This window comes from Gobius niger (assembly GCF_951799975.1).
Source record: "Gobius niger genome assembly, chromosome: 3".
Lineage (NCBI taxonomy): Eukaryota > Metazoa > Chordata > Actinopteri > Gobiiformes > Gobiidae > Gobius > Gobius niger.
This window is the reverse complement of record NC_136854.1, coordinates 381,549-399,956: the sequence shown is the minus strand read 5'-3', so window position 1 is coordinate 399,956 and position 18,408 is coordinate 381,549. Positions and strand designations below refer to the sequence as shown.

The window sequence follows — 18,408 nt, the reverse complement described above, 5'->3', positions numbered from 1 at the left end:
CACAGTTGTCTGTTACTTGTGTGTGGACGTTCAGTAAAAAAATAAAAATAAAATCTTCATGTTTAGGGTTGTAAACATGACAAAATGTGCAAAAGTTCAAGGTGTATGAATACTCACGAGAGGCTCTGTAATGGCCAAAGAGGACAGAATGGTTCAGGCCGGTGGTAAGAGGTTTAAAATGTATTTTTGATGCTTTACAGTTTTTTTTCTGAAGAAAAAAAGTCCATGTCCTAAAAAAAGTAATTTTAAAGAAATATATTTGCCTCAGTGTGAAACTCCAGACGCCTGTGGACCATTTTACAGGCTGCTCCTTTTACATGAGTGTCTATGGCCAAAAGGGCTTTTTGGGCTGCTGGCTGCAATACCACGTCCTGCCACTAGCACGTCCTGGAGACGGGTGAAAAGAGGCGGAACCCCCCCCCCGGTCTCGACATGTGACTGAGCCACATCCTGTTACACTTTTCAGGAAGTACTTTGCCCTGTTCCTGATCAGAGGTACGTACTTTATCTCCTACAATTACCAACATTACGTTTACAAAGAGAAGTGTGGACATCAGGAGGAGCCTCTGGGCTTCAGGCTGGACCTGCAGAGACTGAGGAGCTTCATGTTAGTCCAAACAAATGAGTGATTTACACTTTGATTTACAACCGTCTTTATCTCTTCAGGCGTTTAATCAGTGATTCTTGGGCCGTTCTGGTTTTTGTGTTGTCGTTGGCCTTTTGTTGTGTGTATTTTTCAGATTTTTAAACTGTTGTGAAGCTCTTTGTGGCTCTTGTCTGTGAAAGGTGCTGTGAACATTACTGAGCCTACTTACTTACACAAATAATATAAGAAGTAAACTTACCAAGTACATTCAGTTCTGCTAGTATTTTTTAAATGAATCAAACAGTTACAGGTTATTAGTGCCATTATTTAATTTTCAGGCGTTCCTAGGAGGACTCAGACAAACCTATCCCTAAAATGGCCGCCGTCAGAGTTTTTACAGATTACTCAGAAATACGTGAATGTGCCAAGGCAACACTTCAGCCATGTTTTTAATGAGGGAGTGACAGAATAACAGGATGCACAATACCCCCCCTTTAACCTCTTAACTCCCACCTGAACGGATCCCATTTTCTCCAGTTTGGCTTTACCCTAATCAAAAAGCTTCTTGGGAAAAAAGCACCAAAACAGCCACAAAAAACTGAGAAGAAAACAAGGATGTAAACGCAACAAAAATGTGACAAAAAATCAACAAAAATGTGACAAAAAATCAACAAAAATGTAACCCCCCCCCCCACACACACTGGTCTCGATATGTGACTGAGCCACATCCTGTTACACTTTTCAGGAAGTGCTTTGCCCTGTTCCTGATCAGAGGTACGTACTTTATCTCCTACAATTACCAACATTAACTTTACAAAGACTCACGAACAAAAAGACAAACACCAGTGTGGGGGGGTTAGTGTGACATATCTGTGGGGGGGTTAGTGTGACATATCTGTGGGGGGGGTAGCTGTGACATATCTGTGGGGGGGTTAGTGTGACATATCTGTGGGGGGGTTAGTGTGACATATCTGTGGGGGGGGGGGTTAGCTGTGACATATCTGTGGGGGGGTTAGTGTGACATATCTGTGGGGGGGGGGTAGCTGTGACATATCTGTGGGGGGGTTAGTGTGACATATCTGTGGGGGGGGGTAGCTGTGACATATCTGTGGGGGGGTTAGTGTGACATATCTGTGGGGGGGTTAGCTGTGACATATCTGTGGGGGGGTTAGCTGTGACATATCTGTGGGGGGGGGGGGGTAGCTGTGACATATCTGTGGGGGGGTTAGTGTGACATATCTGTGGGGGGGGGGTAGCTGTGACATATCTGTGGGGGGGTTAGTGTGACATCTGTGGGGGGGGTAGCTGTGACATATCTGTGGGGGGGTTAGTGTGACATATCTGTGGGGGGGTTAGCTGTGACATATCTGTGGGGGGGTTAGCTGTGACATATCTATGGGGGGGGGGGGGGGTTAGTGTGACATATCTGTGGGGGGGTTAGCTGTGACATATCTGTGGGGGGGTTAGTGTGACATATCTGTGGGGAGGTTAGTGTGACATATCTGTGGGGGGGTTAGTGTGACATATCTGTGGGGGGGTTAGCTGTGACATATCTGTGGGGGGGTTAGTGTGACATATCTGTGGGGGGGGTTAGCTGTGACATATCTGTGGGGGGGTTAGAGTGACATATCTGTGGGGGGGTAGCTGTGACTGTGAGTAGTTCACTGCTCTACAATGCGTGGATTTGACTGAAACCACCGGACATGAAGGTAAAGCACGTGGGTAAATGTTTCCTGTTTAGTTTGGAAATACAGATGCTTTGAAAACAGGAAAACAAAGCTTAACCCCTTAACTCCCACCTGAACCGAGCACATTTTCTCCAGTTTGGCTTTACCCCAATCCAAAAGCTTCTGGAAAAAAGGTGGGAAAATAGAGACAGAACAAAAGAACAAAAAAGTGAGAAAACTTTGACAAATAAATGACAAAAAATAACAAAAAATGATTAAAAAAAAATAACAATAAATGACAAAAAATGACAACAAATAAAAAATGACACAGAAAACAAAAAATCACAAAAAAATGACAAAAAAATAAATAAAAAAATTCACAAAAAATAACAAAAAAATGACAAAAAAATAAGAAATGATAAAAATAACAAAAAATGACAAAAATGTGACAAAAAAAGTCAAAAAACAAAAAAATGTGACAAAAACACACACAGTGACAGACAATGACAAAATATGGCAAACAATCACACAAAAATATCACAAAAAATCACAAAAAATCACAAAAATGTGACAAAAAAGACAAAAAAATAACAAAAAATGATTAAAAAAAATATTACAAAAAATTACAGAAAAACAACACTTGACAGACCAAAGTGCTTTACATTAAAACACAAGGAAAAAACATTCTGTATAAAATGACATCGAAGACATTTGGAGATTCAAATATTCTAAAGATTTTATTGTCATTTCTCTCAAGTCCTTGGTGTGTGTGTGTGTTCTTGTACTCACTGCATTATGAGGACCAGTTTGAGCTTTTAACCAACAGAGTGAGGACATTTTTGTAAAGTGAGGTGAGTGAGGGTAGTTTTTCAGATGAATAAACCCCTGGGCATAAAACGGCGTCAGAATGGCCAAAACTGCTAGCCGCGAGTTAGCAGTGTTAGCCTGTATGTTGTAAACACTGCAGACGCTGCAGCGAGTTAGCAACGTTAGCCTGTATGTTGTAAACACTGCAGACGCTGCAGCACTAACAACATTAAGCTCTGGTTAAATCCAGCTCAGACTCTGGTTTAGAGGCGTAGTCTGTAATAAAGTCAGCTCTATGTGGATTATTGGATTTACACTAAACTATTCTACAGTTTGTTGCTTCTTCTCTCTTCAGCTGAGAGCTGCGCCTCGTAGCTGCGCCTCGTAGCTGCGCCTCGTAGCTGCGCTGGACGCACGTTAAATGTTATCGGTTCCTGGTATCGGGACCTCATGAAAGAGTACGAGTATGAGTACAAGCATGTGGTATCGGTCCGATACCCGATACTGGTATCGCCCCCCATGTCGGACTTGTTTAAACCAAAGACTCACAGGTGCTAGGACACAGGCCTCCTCTAGGGGGGGCTCTTTTGTATCATGCGAGAGCAGATATTTGGAAATAGCCAAATCAAACACTGGAGATAGAAATGGTCTTAAAGACAAGCCGTTTATTGCCGTTGTTCCGAGTTACAAAGAAGTAAAACCAGCTGATGACTTCAGAAAGAGAGAAGTGAAGTCCAGACCTGACAGTCCCTTTTATCCTCGTCTTGCTCCTCTGCACAGAGAGGATGACACTGCCTATCTGTGAATCAGCTGTTTGTGTCTATGTGTTTGCGTATTATCTGTACATCACATTATGTACAGAAAGATTATGGTGTCACCATTGTGTATCAGCTCATCTCACTGGCACGGTCTTCATGTTCTGTAGCGTGTGAGCAAAGCATGAGTCAGACGTTTGTTCAGATTTCCTTACAATCCTTACATCTTTACCATCCCTGGTCTGTTTCAGCTTCAGCCTCAGAGGCAGAACTGGACACACGATGGAGGAGCCAGAGGTCAGAGAGGACGAAGCCGTTGCCTCTAAAGCCACTGACCGGCCTGAATCTCAGAGGTGAGATCCACCACTGTCCTCCATGTCAGAGTCAGCTCCAACACTCACTGTGTTTCCACTTTAAAGCACATTTAGAAGTTTGGCATAAGTAACGAGTGACAAGCTCAGTCACAGACTCATGGATGTGGGAGTGAGGGGTGAGGGTGGGTGCGGGTGGAAAGTGTGTGGGTATGAGAGGGTGGGTGGGTGGAAAGTGTGTGGGTATGAGAGGGTGGGTGGGTGCGGGTGGAAAGTGTGTGGGTATGGGAGGGCGGGTGGGTGCGGTTGGAAAGTGTGTGGGTATGGGAATGTGGGTGGAAAGTGTGTGAGTATGGGAATGTGGGTGGGTGTGGGTGGAAAGTGTGTGGGTATGAGAGGGCGGGTGGAAAGTGTGTGGGTATGTGAAGGCGGGTGGAAAGTGTGTGAGTATGGGAATGTGGGTGGGTGTGGGTGGAAAGTGTGTGGGTATGAGAGGGCAGGTGGGTGCGGGTGGAAAGTGTGTGGGTATGAGAGGGCAGGTGGGTGCGGTTGGAAAGTGTGTGGGTATGTGAAGGCGGGTGGAAAGTGTGTGGGTATGGGAGGGCGGGAGGGTGTGGGTGGAAAGTGTGTGGGTATGGGAGGGCAGGTGGGTGCGGGTGGAAAGTGTGTGGGTATGGGAATGTGGGTGGGTGCGGGTGGAAAGTGTGTGGGTTTTAGAGAGCGGGTGGTTGTGGGTGGAAAGTGTGTGGGTATGGGAATGTGGGTGGGTGCGGGTGGAAAGTGTGTGGGTATGGGAGGGCGGGTGGAAAGTGTGTGGGTATGTGAAGGCGGGTGGAAAGTGTGTGGGTATGGGAATGTGGGTGGGTGTGGGTGGAAAGTGTGTGGGTATGGGAGGGCGGGTAGGTGCGGGTGGAAAGTGTGTGGGTTTTAGAGAGCGGGTGGTTGTGGGTGGAAAGTGTGTGGGTATGGGAATGTGGGTGGGTGCGGGTGGAAAGTGTGTGGGTATGGGAGGGCGGGTGGAAAGTGTGTGGGTATGGGAGGGCGGGTGGAAAGTGTGTGGGTGGAAAGTGTGTGGGTATGGGAGGGCGGGTGGAAAGTGTGTGGGTATGGGAGGGCGGGTGGAAAGTGTGTGGGTATGGGAGGGCGGGTGGAAAGTGTGTGGGTATGGGAGGGCGGGTGGAAAGTGTGTGGGTATGGGAGGGCGGGTGGACAGTGTGTGGGTATGGGAGGGCGGGTGGGTGCGGGCGGAAAGTGTGTGGGTTTTAGAGGGTATAGGACTGTGTGAGTGAGTAAAGGGGTGAATGTGCAGAGTGAGGGGTGTGTGGTGTAGCCGGGCCTGGTCTGGTTGGGGACAGAGGATGGAAATTAGCTTGAGCTATAATCCTGCATTTTAAGTATACTGTACTTGCAGTATTGTGCATTGTCCCATTCAAATAAAAAAAAATACAAATACAAAATGTAATCTGCTCTGTTGCACTGTGTGGTGTGTCCACACTTAGAGCCGCTACTATCACTTTATCACCTTATATCACTTTATCACTTTATACACCTACACATCTGTAAATATAATCTCACTGTTGGTCCATGTATATTATTATCATCTTACAACATTTTACTTTTTTAATGTATCTTGTTTATTTTAATATTCTTTATGCATGTCCCCTATACTCTCATAGTTTAAAGTTTGATATCTTATTTTTATCTAAATTCTTATATGTTTTATGTTGCACATCTGCACCAAGAACATTTCTAGTTTGTGAACCTGTTCTCAAACAATGGCAATAAAAACTTTTCTGATTCTGATGGACACAGGGAAATATGCATTTAAAGCCTTAATCTGCACAGGTTTATCTGCGGCTTGAGGTTGTTTTTGTGAGTGCATCACATTTCACATAGCAAATAAAAAACACTATTGTGGGTGGATCTGACCTTTGGATTGGAGAGGACAGAAGAGAAGAAGAATCCATCAGTGGCAGGTCTAGTCCAAAAATGCACATTCCAGATGTGCAGGAGCTCAAACATCACTGTCTTTGCCGCTGAGTTCACTCTAACAGAGCTCTGTGACTTATCGGTGTTTGTAGGATTTTAAATTGCACTGCTCTGATTTTCTGTAGCACTTTGAGATTTGTGTTCAAAATTAAAATGATTATTAGAGTTTGTCCAAAGCTCAATAAGAAAACATAGAAAACATACTCAGGGATAGTTTTTGTGTGTCCAGCATTTACAAAGCGGCGAGACGTCAGAGTTGGTAAAATACTTTGGTGTCGCACTAACATGTGTCGCCTAAATTAACATTTATTCACTGCATTACAGATAAAAACATACAGAGCCCTGGAAGTGAAATTAGAGCTAAAAAATTCTAGGGGTGATTTTTATTTATTTTTTTAAATATAAAAATTATAATTTATTATTTTTTTAGCAAAAAAATATCTTGGGAAAACGTGATAATTATCTCGGGGGAACGGGATAATTATCACGTTCCCCCGAGATAATTTTTTTGGGGAAAAAAATAAAATAAAATTCAATTTTTTATGTTTATGGGTCTTTTTTTTACCCCGAGATAATTAAAACATTACCCCGAGATAATTTTTTGGGATTTTTTATTTTTTTTCCACGTTTTTATATTATATAAAATAAGTTCATCTCTGATATAAAGCTAATGTGTTTCTCTTCTCAGAAAAACTGAGGCTGGAGTCAAAGCAGAAGTTCCTTCTCTGTTCTGGATGCTCATGGGAGCTCTGGACGATTTACAAGACTATGATTTTCAAAGGTTCAAGCTGTACCTGATGGACGACACTCTGTTAAAAGAGTTTGACGTCATTAAGAGAAATCGACTGAAGACAAAAAAGAAGACCAAGATCCTGCAGGCCATGATGGACAACTACGGCATCTTCACCCTCAGAGTCATGAAGAGAGTCCTGGAGGCACTGGCTATGGGCGAGATCCTGGATGAGCTGTCCGAGTATCCCTACGACCCCGAGGGTAAGACTGACCTGTGACCCCAAGGGTCAGACCAAAATTAAAAAGTTAAAATTACATTAACAATAATAATAATAATAATAATAATAATAATAATAATAATAATAATAATAATAATAATAATAATAATACATTTGATTTATATTGCACTTTACATTTCAAGGAAACCTCAAAGTGTCCAGAACAAAACTTCCAAGTTAATGCTGGGTTTGCATGATTCGTTATGAATGGCATTTTTCTGTCATTCGTGACATTCGTAACATGACTTAACACTTCCTAAGAGAGTGGATCAGTTCGCGACATTCGTGGAGAAAGTTTTTGTCTGTCAAAAAAATCTTCCACGAATGTCACGATTCACCCTCTGTTCGTGGAGTACGCAACGGACCGTGTCCTTTCGTGATGAGTAGTGGTGTTTCGTAATTCAGAGAGCATTCGTACAGCATTCGTACAGCATTCGTACAGCATTCGTAGAGCAGGATCACTGTTTTCACACTCAAAATTGATGAAAACACACGCTACGGCAGAAAGTCAATTTTCGTACTTGCAGTAGCAAAAGAAAAGTCACACAAACTCGGCCAATCCTTGTGCTGCTCCAGGGGAACAGCACCTGCCGCCGCTCCTCAGGAGCTGAAGTTATTCCGCCGGCTTTTCTTCCTCCTGATGTTTGGGAGCCAGTTCCTGCCACCCCTATGCCGCTGGAGAACCCCACTGTTATATACTTGTCCCGATTTTCTCTGCATTCTCTGCGTCTGCCTCGCACTCGCACTGCCGCCTGTCACGGCGTGATTGTGCTGTGACCACCATCAAGCGAGCTCCCGGGGCAGCCTCTGGCCCAACCCCGCTGTGTTCTGCTCGAGTAGTGGAATACAACCCGGTTACTGGCCGGCCTGCACTCCGGAGCAGCCTGTCAGCTATGTGGCTACTGTTCGTGGCTTTCCTGCTGGCCTCTCCGCGGCTGTTGCCATCTCCGGCTCCGACCATGGTGCTTCGATACACCTCCTCGCAGCTCCTCAGATTCAACCACCGCGCACCTTCTTCACTGGACATCACAACAACTCTGCAACAACACTGTCTTCTCCATCGTCATCCCTACATCCAACGAGGCTCCCGTCGCAATCTCCTCTACAACTTCAGTGCCAAAAACAGTATTACATCTCTCCAGTCCACCGCAGTAACATCTCCCTCAGCCCCATCTCCATCCCGGCTGTATCCTTCTTTGAACACCTGGCTTTCAGACTTCCTGGTTCCCCATCACTCACCACTGCAGTCATCTCTCGCCCTCCCCAATCATTTCTTTTGTATTTCAAAGATTTTGTAACTCAGCTGTCCTCCATTTCTCCGTCTGTCCTCGTCCTTGGTGACTTCAACATCCATATTGACTCCCCTACAGCTAAATTCACTTTTTGGACATTTTAAACTGCTTCAACCACTCCCAGCACGTCACTTCTCCCACACACAATCATGGACACATCCTGGACCTGGTCTGTTCCACACCATCCCTCACCATACACAACCTGTCACTGACCGACCTCACAATTTCTGATCAACCGGCCATCACCCTGGACATTATTACCCCCCTCCCACCACCAAACACACAAGAACAATTACATTTTGAAACCTGAAATCAATCAATCAATCAGTCCCATCTCTCTCTCCTCCTCCATATCCCATGCCATCACCAGCTCTTCCCTCAGATCCAACTGCCTCTGATCTCGTCAACTTCTACAACCACACACTCTCACCACACACTCTCAACCAAATAGCCCCCCTTCAAAACTGCCTCAGTCTCCTTCTCCACCTCCGCCCCTTGGTACACAAAACAGACAACTTGAAAGGCTCCATAAAAAATCCGGTCTCACTGCCCAAGCCTACAAACACGCTACAACCACATACAACTCCGCCCTCAAAACTGCCCGGTCCAACTTCTACTCACAACTCATCCACTATAATTCTTCCAACCCCCGTACACTTTTCTCCACATTTGCAAAACTGACCAAAGGACAATATAACCTCGTCATTCACTACTGACCAATACAATAACTTCCTGATCCTACCATTCCAAAATCCATACCATACATTGTTCACTTGCATCCACTTCCTCCGCTTCTCCTCCCTCTGAACATGAACTCACCCCACTCACACTCCATAGCCTTTCCTCCTTCTCTCCTCTGTCTCCCTCCGACACCACCAAACTCCTCTCAAACCATGAAATTCTCAAACTGCCAACTCCTCTCCTCAAAACCTGCATACCCACTCTCATCCCACTCATCACCAGCATCATCAACACTTCCCTGACCTCTGGATCTGTCCCATCCTCGCTCAAACTTGCCTCCATCACACCCCTCCTGAAAAAAAAGAAAACGGCCTCAACCCTGACAACCTGGAAAACTTCAGACCCATCTCCAATCTCCCGTTACTTTCAAAAATTCTGGAACGCGCAGTCATCACCCAACATCTCCACTCCTCCCATCTTTTCAAACAGCACTTCAGCACCGCCGCTGACTCTGGTTCCATATCCATCCTCCTCCTCCTCAACCTCTCCACCGCATTCGACGCAATAGACCATTCCATCCTCCTCCACCGTCATACTTAAAGGGGCTGGAAGCAAGTTCGCCATTTTATACTCACTACTGCCACCTCAGGCCATATGTGTAACTGCACTTTCTATATTAAGCTCGTGCATGACGGCAATTCGGGCCGAAGTGAGACATTTTTGAGTGACCGTACAGGATTATAGAGGCAGTTGTGGTGAACAGGTCTGAGCTCATTCTACACATTAGGACATGGCTGGAACATGTAGGGGGAGGAAAATACTTAATTTTAACATTTTTAAACTCCTTATAGTCCCTTTAAAGAAGCTATACCTGATTGTACAAAGAAACAGGCTCACTCAAATTTCAAATTGTTATTTTCTGGTCCAAACTCATCTCAAACTTTCCTAATGCTTTTACAACATCAACATTCGTCACAGGGACTGAGATTAAACCAGGTTTCACAACTTTCAGTGAGGAAAAGTGTCACTTCACTGTAAAAAATGCCTAATAGCCTGACCTTTTATGTTTAAAAGGCTTTCTGCTTTTACCATATACTAAAGGACAAAATCATTTTATTCCGATGACAGAAAATAAAAAAATCAAGGATAGCTCCTTTAAATATCTGCTCCAGTGTAAAGACACTTACTTCTCTTATCTTGTTTCTGTTTGTTCACAGCGATGATCAGAAAGTGTCAGAATCTCCTCAAACCAACACTGAAGTCCAGGTTTAAGTTCCTGAAGGAGAGTCTCTGCAAAAAAGCCCCCAGAAGGAAGTTTCATGATGGCTTCTCCGAGCTGTACATCACTGTCACAGACCTTGGGCAGGAGGAGGAGCATGAGGTCGGACAAATGGAGAAATACACCAGGAAATCAGCCCAAGAGACAACCGTCCAATGCCAGGACATTTTCAGAGGCACCACAGAGACAGGAGAGCCAATCAGAACGGTGCTGACGTTGGGCGTGGCTGGTGTGGGGAAAACAGTTCTGACTCAGAAGTTCAGTCTGGACTGGGCTGAAGGCAACGCCAACCAGGACGTCCAGCTGCTGTTCCCCTTCACTTTCAGAGCACTCAATGTGCTCCGAGGCTCAGAGTACAGCTTAGTGGGACTCGTGCACCGCTTCTTCAAAGACACCAAAGGCCTCAGCAGCTTCCAGCAGCTCAAGGTGCTCTTCATCTTGGACGGTCTGGACGAGTGTAGACTTTCTCTGGACTTCAGCCGGACCCGGATCCTGACGGACACGGAGAGCGCCTCAGTGGAGGAGCTGCTGGTGAACCTCATCAGGGGGGACCTGCTTCCCTCTGCTCGCCTCTGGATAACCACACGCCCCGCGGCGGCCAATCAGATCCCTGCTGAGTGCGTCTCCATGGTGACAGAGGTGCGAGGGTTCAGCGACCCACAGAAGGAGCTGTACTTCAGGAACAGGTTCAGAGACGAGGCCCACACAATCATCTCCCACATCAAGACGTCCCGAAGCCTCCACATCATGTGCTTCATGCCAGTCTTCTGCTGGATCCTCTCCACAGTCCTGGAGCATGTGCTGAAGACCAGAGAGAGAGCAGAGCTGCCCAAGACCCTGACTCAGATGTACATCCACTTCCTGGTGGTTCAGGCCAAAGTCAAGAACATCAAGTATGAAGGAGGATCTGAGACAGACCCACACTGGAGTCCAGAGACCAGGAAGATGGTGCAGTCTCTGGGAAAACTGGCCTTTGAGCAGCTGCAGAAAGGACACCTGATCTTCTACGAGAGTGACCTGAGCGAGTGTGGGCTGGACGCTGCAGCCGCCTCAGTGTACTCCGGAGTCTTCACACAGGTCTTTAGAGAGGAGTCAGGCCTGTACGAGGACAAGGTCTACTGCTTCATCCATCTGAGTGTGCAGGAGTTTCTGGCTGCTCTTCACGTCCATCAGACCTTCGTCCACACTGGAGTCAACCTGCTCTCCACAAAAACACAGAAGTTCACTCTGCTCAGAGTCAAACGTAAACTGAAACATCTGCACCAGACGGCTGTGGACCAGGCCTTACAGAGTCCAAACGGACACCTGGACTTGTTCCTGCGCTTCCTCCTGGGTCTTTCACTGCCGACCAATCAGAGCCTTCTCCAAGGTCTGCTGACACAGACAGGAAGTAGCTCCCAGACCAATCAGAAAACAGCTGAGTACATCAAGCAGAAGCTGAGTGAGGAAGTGTCTGCAGAGAGAAGCATCAACCTGCTCCACTGTCTGAATGAACTGAATGATGGTTCTCTGGTGGAGCAGGTCCAACAGTACCTGAGCTCAGGACGTCTGTCTGAAGGTGGACTGTCTCCTGCTCAGTGGTCAGCTCTGGCCTTCATCTTACTGTCATCAGAAGAAGCTCTGGAGCAGTTTGAGCTGAAGAAATACTGTGCTTCAGAGGAGGCTCTGCTGAGGCTGCTGCCAGTGGTCAAAGCCTCTAACAAAGCTCTGTGAGTGAGGTCTATGTAAGTATGAACCTTCTAAACTTCTCCTAAAACAGTGTGTTCTCTCCAGACTGAGCGACTGTTACCTGTCAGAGAGAAGCTGTGAAGCTCTGTCCTCAGTCCTCAGCTCCTCTAGTCTGACAGTCCTGGACCTCAGTAACAACGACCTGAAGGACTCAGGGCTGAAGATATTGTCTGTTGGACTGAAGAGTCCTCACTGTAAACTGGAGCAGCTCAGGTCAGAGGGTTTATCTTTCTTTTTATTAATTAACATGTTTTTTATATATATATATATATACATGAACACAGTTATTGACATTGGTCTAAGATTTTAAGATAACTTGAATCTAGATCACTACTGCCACCTCAGGTCATATGTGTAACATCATCTTCTATATTAAGCTCGTACATGACGGCACTTCAGACCCGTAGTAACTTTTTGAGTCACTGCAGGATTTTAGAGGCAGTTGTGGTGAACAGATCTGAGCTCGTTCTACACCTAGGACATTGCTGGAACATGTAGGTACGACAGTGAAGATCCCGATCTTATGCCCTTTTTAGGATCATGCTTCGTCAGAGCTGGTTAGGAGGAGTCTGAATTTCCGCCATGATTCCCCTCTCGAATGTGGTCATTGTAGTAAATGGGGAGGAGTGAGGAGGACTTGTCTATTATTTTTTTTCGGTCAATGAAAAACACTTTTAGAGCTTTAAACCTGGAGCTGCAGGATTTTCCTTCATCACATTGAAAGTGAGGTTTGAGCTGCTGCTGTAACGTGACCTCAAGGGCTGAGGGTTTGTTTTTTTAGGCCTCGTCCTCCACAGTTTGAGTGACAGACGTGTTCTCCAATCAGAATGATGGAGCCTCGCTGCCTTTGGCTGTTGGTCAATGAAAAGTGTCTTCAGGAGAATCATGTTTGTCTCTGCAGTCGCTGTAAACAAACTCCACCTGTGTCTCGGGCAGAGCGAACTGCAAACTATTATCACGAAACAAACAAAGTCTCAGGACCTGAGAGTCGGACTGAGTCACAGAATCATCATTTCCTCAGGGAGCAGGTCGAGGTGGTTCAAAACAGACAAACTCCTGCGTTCATCACCGTACGCTCGTATCACTGTATTTAGCCTCGTCCAACTGGATCATCTTCACTGCAGGTTTTTCATGTAAATATGAGAAAACAAACAGCGTTTTGCAGCTTTTGATTCAGAGATTGTTTTTATGCCACTGAACAGGAAGGAAGAGAGAGCTATGTTAATGTGAGAATGATTAGAACTAAGTATGTTCTCTCTTCAGACTCTTGCCTCTTGGTTTTTTGCAGATTTGTATCTTGTTGCTGATGAAGCTGAAATGTAATAACTGAGCACCGTGATGTTTAACAGCAGTTTAGAAGTTGATGCTCAATGATCAGACACATGAAAATTAAACACAGGCGATACACCTCAGCCTACTATGTCTAAAAATACTGCTTCGACTATGTTTCTCCCCCCATTAATAATGATAGGCATAGGCTTAGATAAATAAGTCTTAAAATTGCCATGGAATACCTAAAATGACTGCGAACATGCTCCCTTTGGGTCATGGACAGAAGAGGGGCGTCTTTGTCTGCCTTTTTTCATGGCGTTTGTTTTGGGCTCTGCCAGTTGGCATTGTTTTATTTATCTTTTGTTTTTTGTCTCTTTTTTGTCTTTTTTCTTTCTCTCTTTTTTTCCCTCCTTTCTTTTCTTTTTCGCGAATATACTTTCTATTCAAAAGTGCATAGTACATACTCTAGGATTGATTGCCTCTTCCTGTCAAATTGTCTCATGCACAATGTGTTAGGCTCAGAGATTCACAATATTGTTATATCTGACCACGCCCCCATTTCTGTGTGCTTTTTACTTTGTCCCAATACACCTAAAATAAAACAATGGAGGTTTAATAACAGCTACTTAAGGGATGCAGAATTTGTCACCTCCGTAAAAAAAAAAGATGTCAGATTTTTTTGAAATAAATATTGGTTCCGTTTCATCTATTCAGGTGGTATGGGAAGCATTTAAGGCAACATGCCGAGGGTGGTGCATTAGTTACGGTACGGCTAAACATAAAGAAAAAATAAATAAAAAGGAAAATCTTAGATTGAAATTATTAGAATTGGAAAAGCAACATATGAGCAACCCCAATGATTCCAATTTAAAGGACTCTGTAATATTGATAAGGACGGAACTGCAGGCATTGATACATGAGGAAACATCATTTGCACTGTATAAATTGAAGAAACAATCTTTTGAAACTGGAGAAAAAACTGGGAGATTATTGGCCCTCAGGTTAAAACAACTAGAAAGTAAATCCTGTATATCCATGATACAGGATCATGATGGATCATATATTACTGATCAAGACAAAATAAACTCAGCTTTTGAATCATTCTATTCTAAATTGTATGCATCTGAATGTAATATCAGTGCCGCAGCCCAAAATGATTTCTTCCACAATGTATCACTCCCTCAGGTGAAAGAGAAAGATAAGGAACTCCTGGAAGCAGACTTGGATGAAAATGAAATAAAAGGAGCCATTAAAGCCCTTGCAACTGGAAAAGCCCCTGGTCAGGATGGCTATAGCATAGAGTTTTACAAGTGTTTCCAGGACGTCCTGATCCCAATTCTTTTAACTTTATATAAAGACATTATTGCCTCTCAGACCATGCCTGATAGTATGAATCCAGCTGTTATTTCTTTGTTACCTAAACCAGGAAGAGATCATACACAAATGGGAAATTTCCGCCCTTTGAGTTTGCTAAATAATGATTATAAAATATTTACAAAAATGCTTGCTATGCGCCTTGGAAAAATTATACCATCAGTTATAAATTTAGACCAGGCAGGTTTTATATCAGGACGGAAATCGGCACAAAATATGAGAAGGCTGTACCATGTAATTACGGAAGCCGAATCTCTTAGTCATCCAGCAGTTGCAATATCCCTCGATGCTGAAAAAACGTTTGACCGGATTGAGTGGTCATATTTATTTAATGCACTATCGAAATTCGGAATTGGTCCTAAATGTATTCAGTGGGTCAGGGCAATGTACAATAAACCTATAGCGACCGTCAAAACTAACAGCCAAATGTCATCTCCTTTTAGGCTTTTCAGATCTACAAAACAAGGATGTCCGGCCTCCCCAAGCTTTTTTATTTTTTTTATTTTAGCTATAGAACCGCTTGCTTGTGCCATTAGGTCCAATAGGAATATATCTGGTATCACACTGTACAATCATGATTTTAAAATTAATCTCTTTGCTGATGATGTGCTCATGACACTCTCGCGACCGGAGGAATCAATCCCTCACCTGCTTAAACTTATTAGTGATTTTGGAACCCTTTCCGGTTATAAGATCAACTGGTCTAAAAGTGAGGCAATTCCTTTGAATCCTTTCACATACTCTAATATTTTAAAAAACACATCAATTATATGGAAGCCACAAGGGATGAAATATTTAGGTATCACTATAAAATCACCAGTAGAAAATATTATTGAATTAAACTTGCCAAAACTTTTAAAAACAATAAAAGAAGATTTAAAAAGGTGGTCAAATTTGCCTATATCAATATGGGGAAGAGGGGAAATTGTGAAAATGAACGTATTGCCACGTCTTTCTTTCCTCTTTTCCTCAATCCCTTTGAAAATACCACAAAAATGGTTCAAGGATATTAATGTCTCTATATCGCATTTCCTATGGAGAGGAAAAAAGGCAAAGATTAATTTGAAAAAAATGTCAGTTTCAAGGGCGCAAGGGGGTTTTGGAATACCAGATATGTACTTGTATTATTTAGCCCATAATTGTCAGTATCCATTGTCCTGGTCATATAAAACTGTCCTTCCAGTCGTGGGCAGTTGGAGCTGGTTAGAACAAGAAATGGTGAAGGATAAATGTAAAAATGTGTCTTTGGCCTCACTATGGTATTACCCTAAATTGGATAAATGTATGAAGAACCCGTTGATTACCTTCTCATGTGAAGTTGCTAGAATCTTTCAAAAACGTCTTAGAATTAGTGGGCTATTACTCCCATCATGCCCTCTTTGGAACAATCCATCTTTCACAGCTGGCAACAAGCCGCTTACGAACCACATCTGGCAAAGTAAAAATATTACATGTCTGGGCCAAGTTGTGAAAGATGGAGAGTTAATACCATTTCAGGATTTACAAATAAAATTCAATTTAGACCATTCGTGTATATTCCAATATTTACAACTAAAATCTATTTTATCTCATTATTCTCTCAATGGTATGGATGCATCTCTTGATTTTCAATTGAAAAGAATGACCAACAGTAGAAAGGCTGTATCAAAAGTGTATAAAATATTATGTCCATCTATCTTTGAATGCAATATATCAATTCTAGACCAATGGGAAAGAGACTTGAGTGCAACACTGACAACCGTTCAATGGGGTGCCATTCTCAAAAAATCGAATTATGTTTCAAAATGTGTTAGGCACAAATTGATACAGTTTAAAATTTTACACAGACTTTATTTCACTCCATATAAACTTAAACAAATGAACCCTGAGTTTTCAGACCCGTGTTGGCACGGGTGCGGGGAATCTGGCACCTTAATACATCTGTTGTGGTTTTGCCCCAAGGTTAGAGAATTTTGGTTGTTTGTTGAGGACTTCATTTGTAAACTATTTAATGTGAAGTTTCAATTATCGCCCCTGATATGTGTGCTGGGGAACAAAGTAGAAGAAGTGAAATCTAATGAGTTGCAATATCTGTTTAATCTTGGTTTTCTTTCAGCAAAACGTATTATTTTAATGAACTGGAAAGTGAGAAAGCCAAACTGCTTCCACATAGACAATTGGGCTAAGGACTACATGGACTTGATAGCAATGGAACATGCTGCAGCTTTTCTGCAAGATGTAGATTATAAATGTAAAGATATAATGGACTTGGTCAGAACGGCATTCTCCAAATAGTGTTGTTGTTGTTTGCTTTTATTTTTTTTTCCCATTTTAAATATCAGTGTGACATTAAAAGATCCCATTTACATTCATTGCAAAGGTAACTATGTAATACAGTTGTTCTCAAGCTTATTTATGCAGTAGCACAACAATAACAATGCATGTATATATGTGCATACAGGTGTGTGTATGTGTATGTATGTGTGTGTGGTTATGTGTATACATATGCATGTATATAGGGATATGTATTTATACACATTTTTATGTATATGAAATAATGAAGATAAAATAAATAAATACATAATAATAACACAAATGTATGTATGTGTATGTGTGTACATGTATGTATATATGTATATATATATATATATATATATATATATGTATATGTGTATGTATGTATATGTATATATATGCAGATATGTATGATTATACAAATGATGGTTGTAAAAATTATGCAAATTATAATTATTGCAATAATAACAAATATTAAATACAAACACATAATAGCAAATAAATTAACATTAGTGAGAACAACTGTAATGTGATAATTGTGTGCTGCATCCCCCTAAGCCCCCCCCCCCCCTTTCCTCCCCTTCTTCCCCCTTCCTTTTTTCTTTGGTTTGTTTTACTGTATTTTTCATCTGCTTAAAGTAATTAAAATATATAAAGCAAAAAAAACACAGGCGATATACAAAATATTAAAACCACACATCGATTCACAACATCGGTCTGGAAAATCACAATTATTTTTTTATCCAAGCTGTGCAGGTCGAGTTAAACTTGCTACAAAGTTGTTCCTTCATCAAAAACAGCCTGAACAGGAGCTGAAATAACGCCTGTGTGACCATCGTCTTCAGTGTTTCAGGAAGTGACAAAGAGCACGACCACAGCAGCTGTGACTCTGATTGGCTGCTCCTAAAGCTCAGAGTCAGAACAACAAGCTCTAAATAGAAACAAAGTGAATTTAGAACTTGCTGAATTTGTGTTTTGAGCCACTTGCACATCTTTGAATAGTCTTTGAATCTTGTCCAGTGGCTGTTCAGCTGCTGGAGCTTATGAGAGGCTCCTCATGTTCCTCCTGAGCCCCAGGAAGGAAACCACTGGACATGTTAGATCAATGTGGCATTTTTTAACCAACGAGATGTAAAATATTGTTCAAGATGTGTTTGAGGTTATGTGGAGCCAAATCAGGTAGAGGGCGCTCTGGGAGGCTCTAACCCAAAAAAAGGTTAAAGGGTGCGCCAATCCAGCCCCAGGTGTGGTGTAACGGAGGCCAATGGTTTTGACCGTGCGTGTGCTGTGTGTTAATCAAATTACCCAAACTTAATCACCTGCACATAGCCAGCACGCGGTCTTCCAACGTTTAAAATGCGCCACAACAGAGGGTTTGTGAGT

The 18,408-nt window shown here is 43.1% G+C and overlaps 2 protein-coding genes across 2 annotated transcripts in view; both read left to right on the top strand.

Moving 5' to 3' along the window:
• LOC306961462 (NLR family CARD domain-containing protein 3-like) overlaps positions 1–7,125 on the top strand; it is a gene marked incomplete at both ends in the record, with an annotated part of 40,299 nt that extends 33,174 nt beyond the window's left edge. Inside the window, 3 exons of the mRNA XM_079554227.1 lie at positions 467–607; positions 4,067–4,168; positions 6,804–7,125. Coding sequence (XP_079410353.1) covers positions 467–607; positions 4,067–4,168; positions 6,804–7,125 — 565 coding nt within the window. The remainder of the gene's footprint in view (positions 1–466; positions 608–4,066; positions 4,169–6,803) is intronic.
• Positions 1–18,408, top strand: part of LOC306960548 (uncharacterized protein) — a gene marked incomplete at its 3' end in the record, with an annotated part of 105,896 nt that overhangs the window by 65,114 nt on the left and 22,374 nt on the right. Inside the window, exons 3-4 of the mRNA XM_079552981.1 lie at positions 10,573–12,086; positions 12,151–12,318. Coding sequence (XP_079409107.1) covers positions 10,573–12,086; positions 12,151–12,318 — 1,682 coding nt within the window. The remainder of the gene's footprint in view (positions 1–10,572; positions 12,087–12,150; positions 12,319–18,408) is intronic.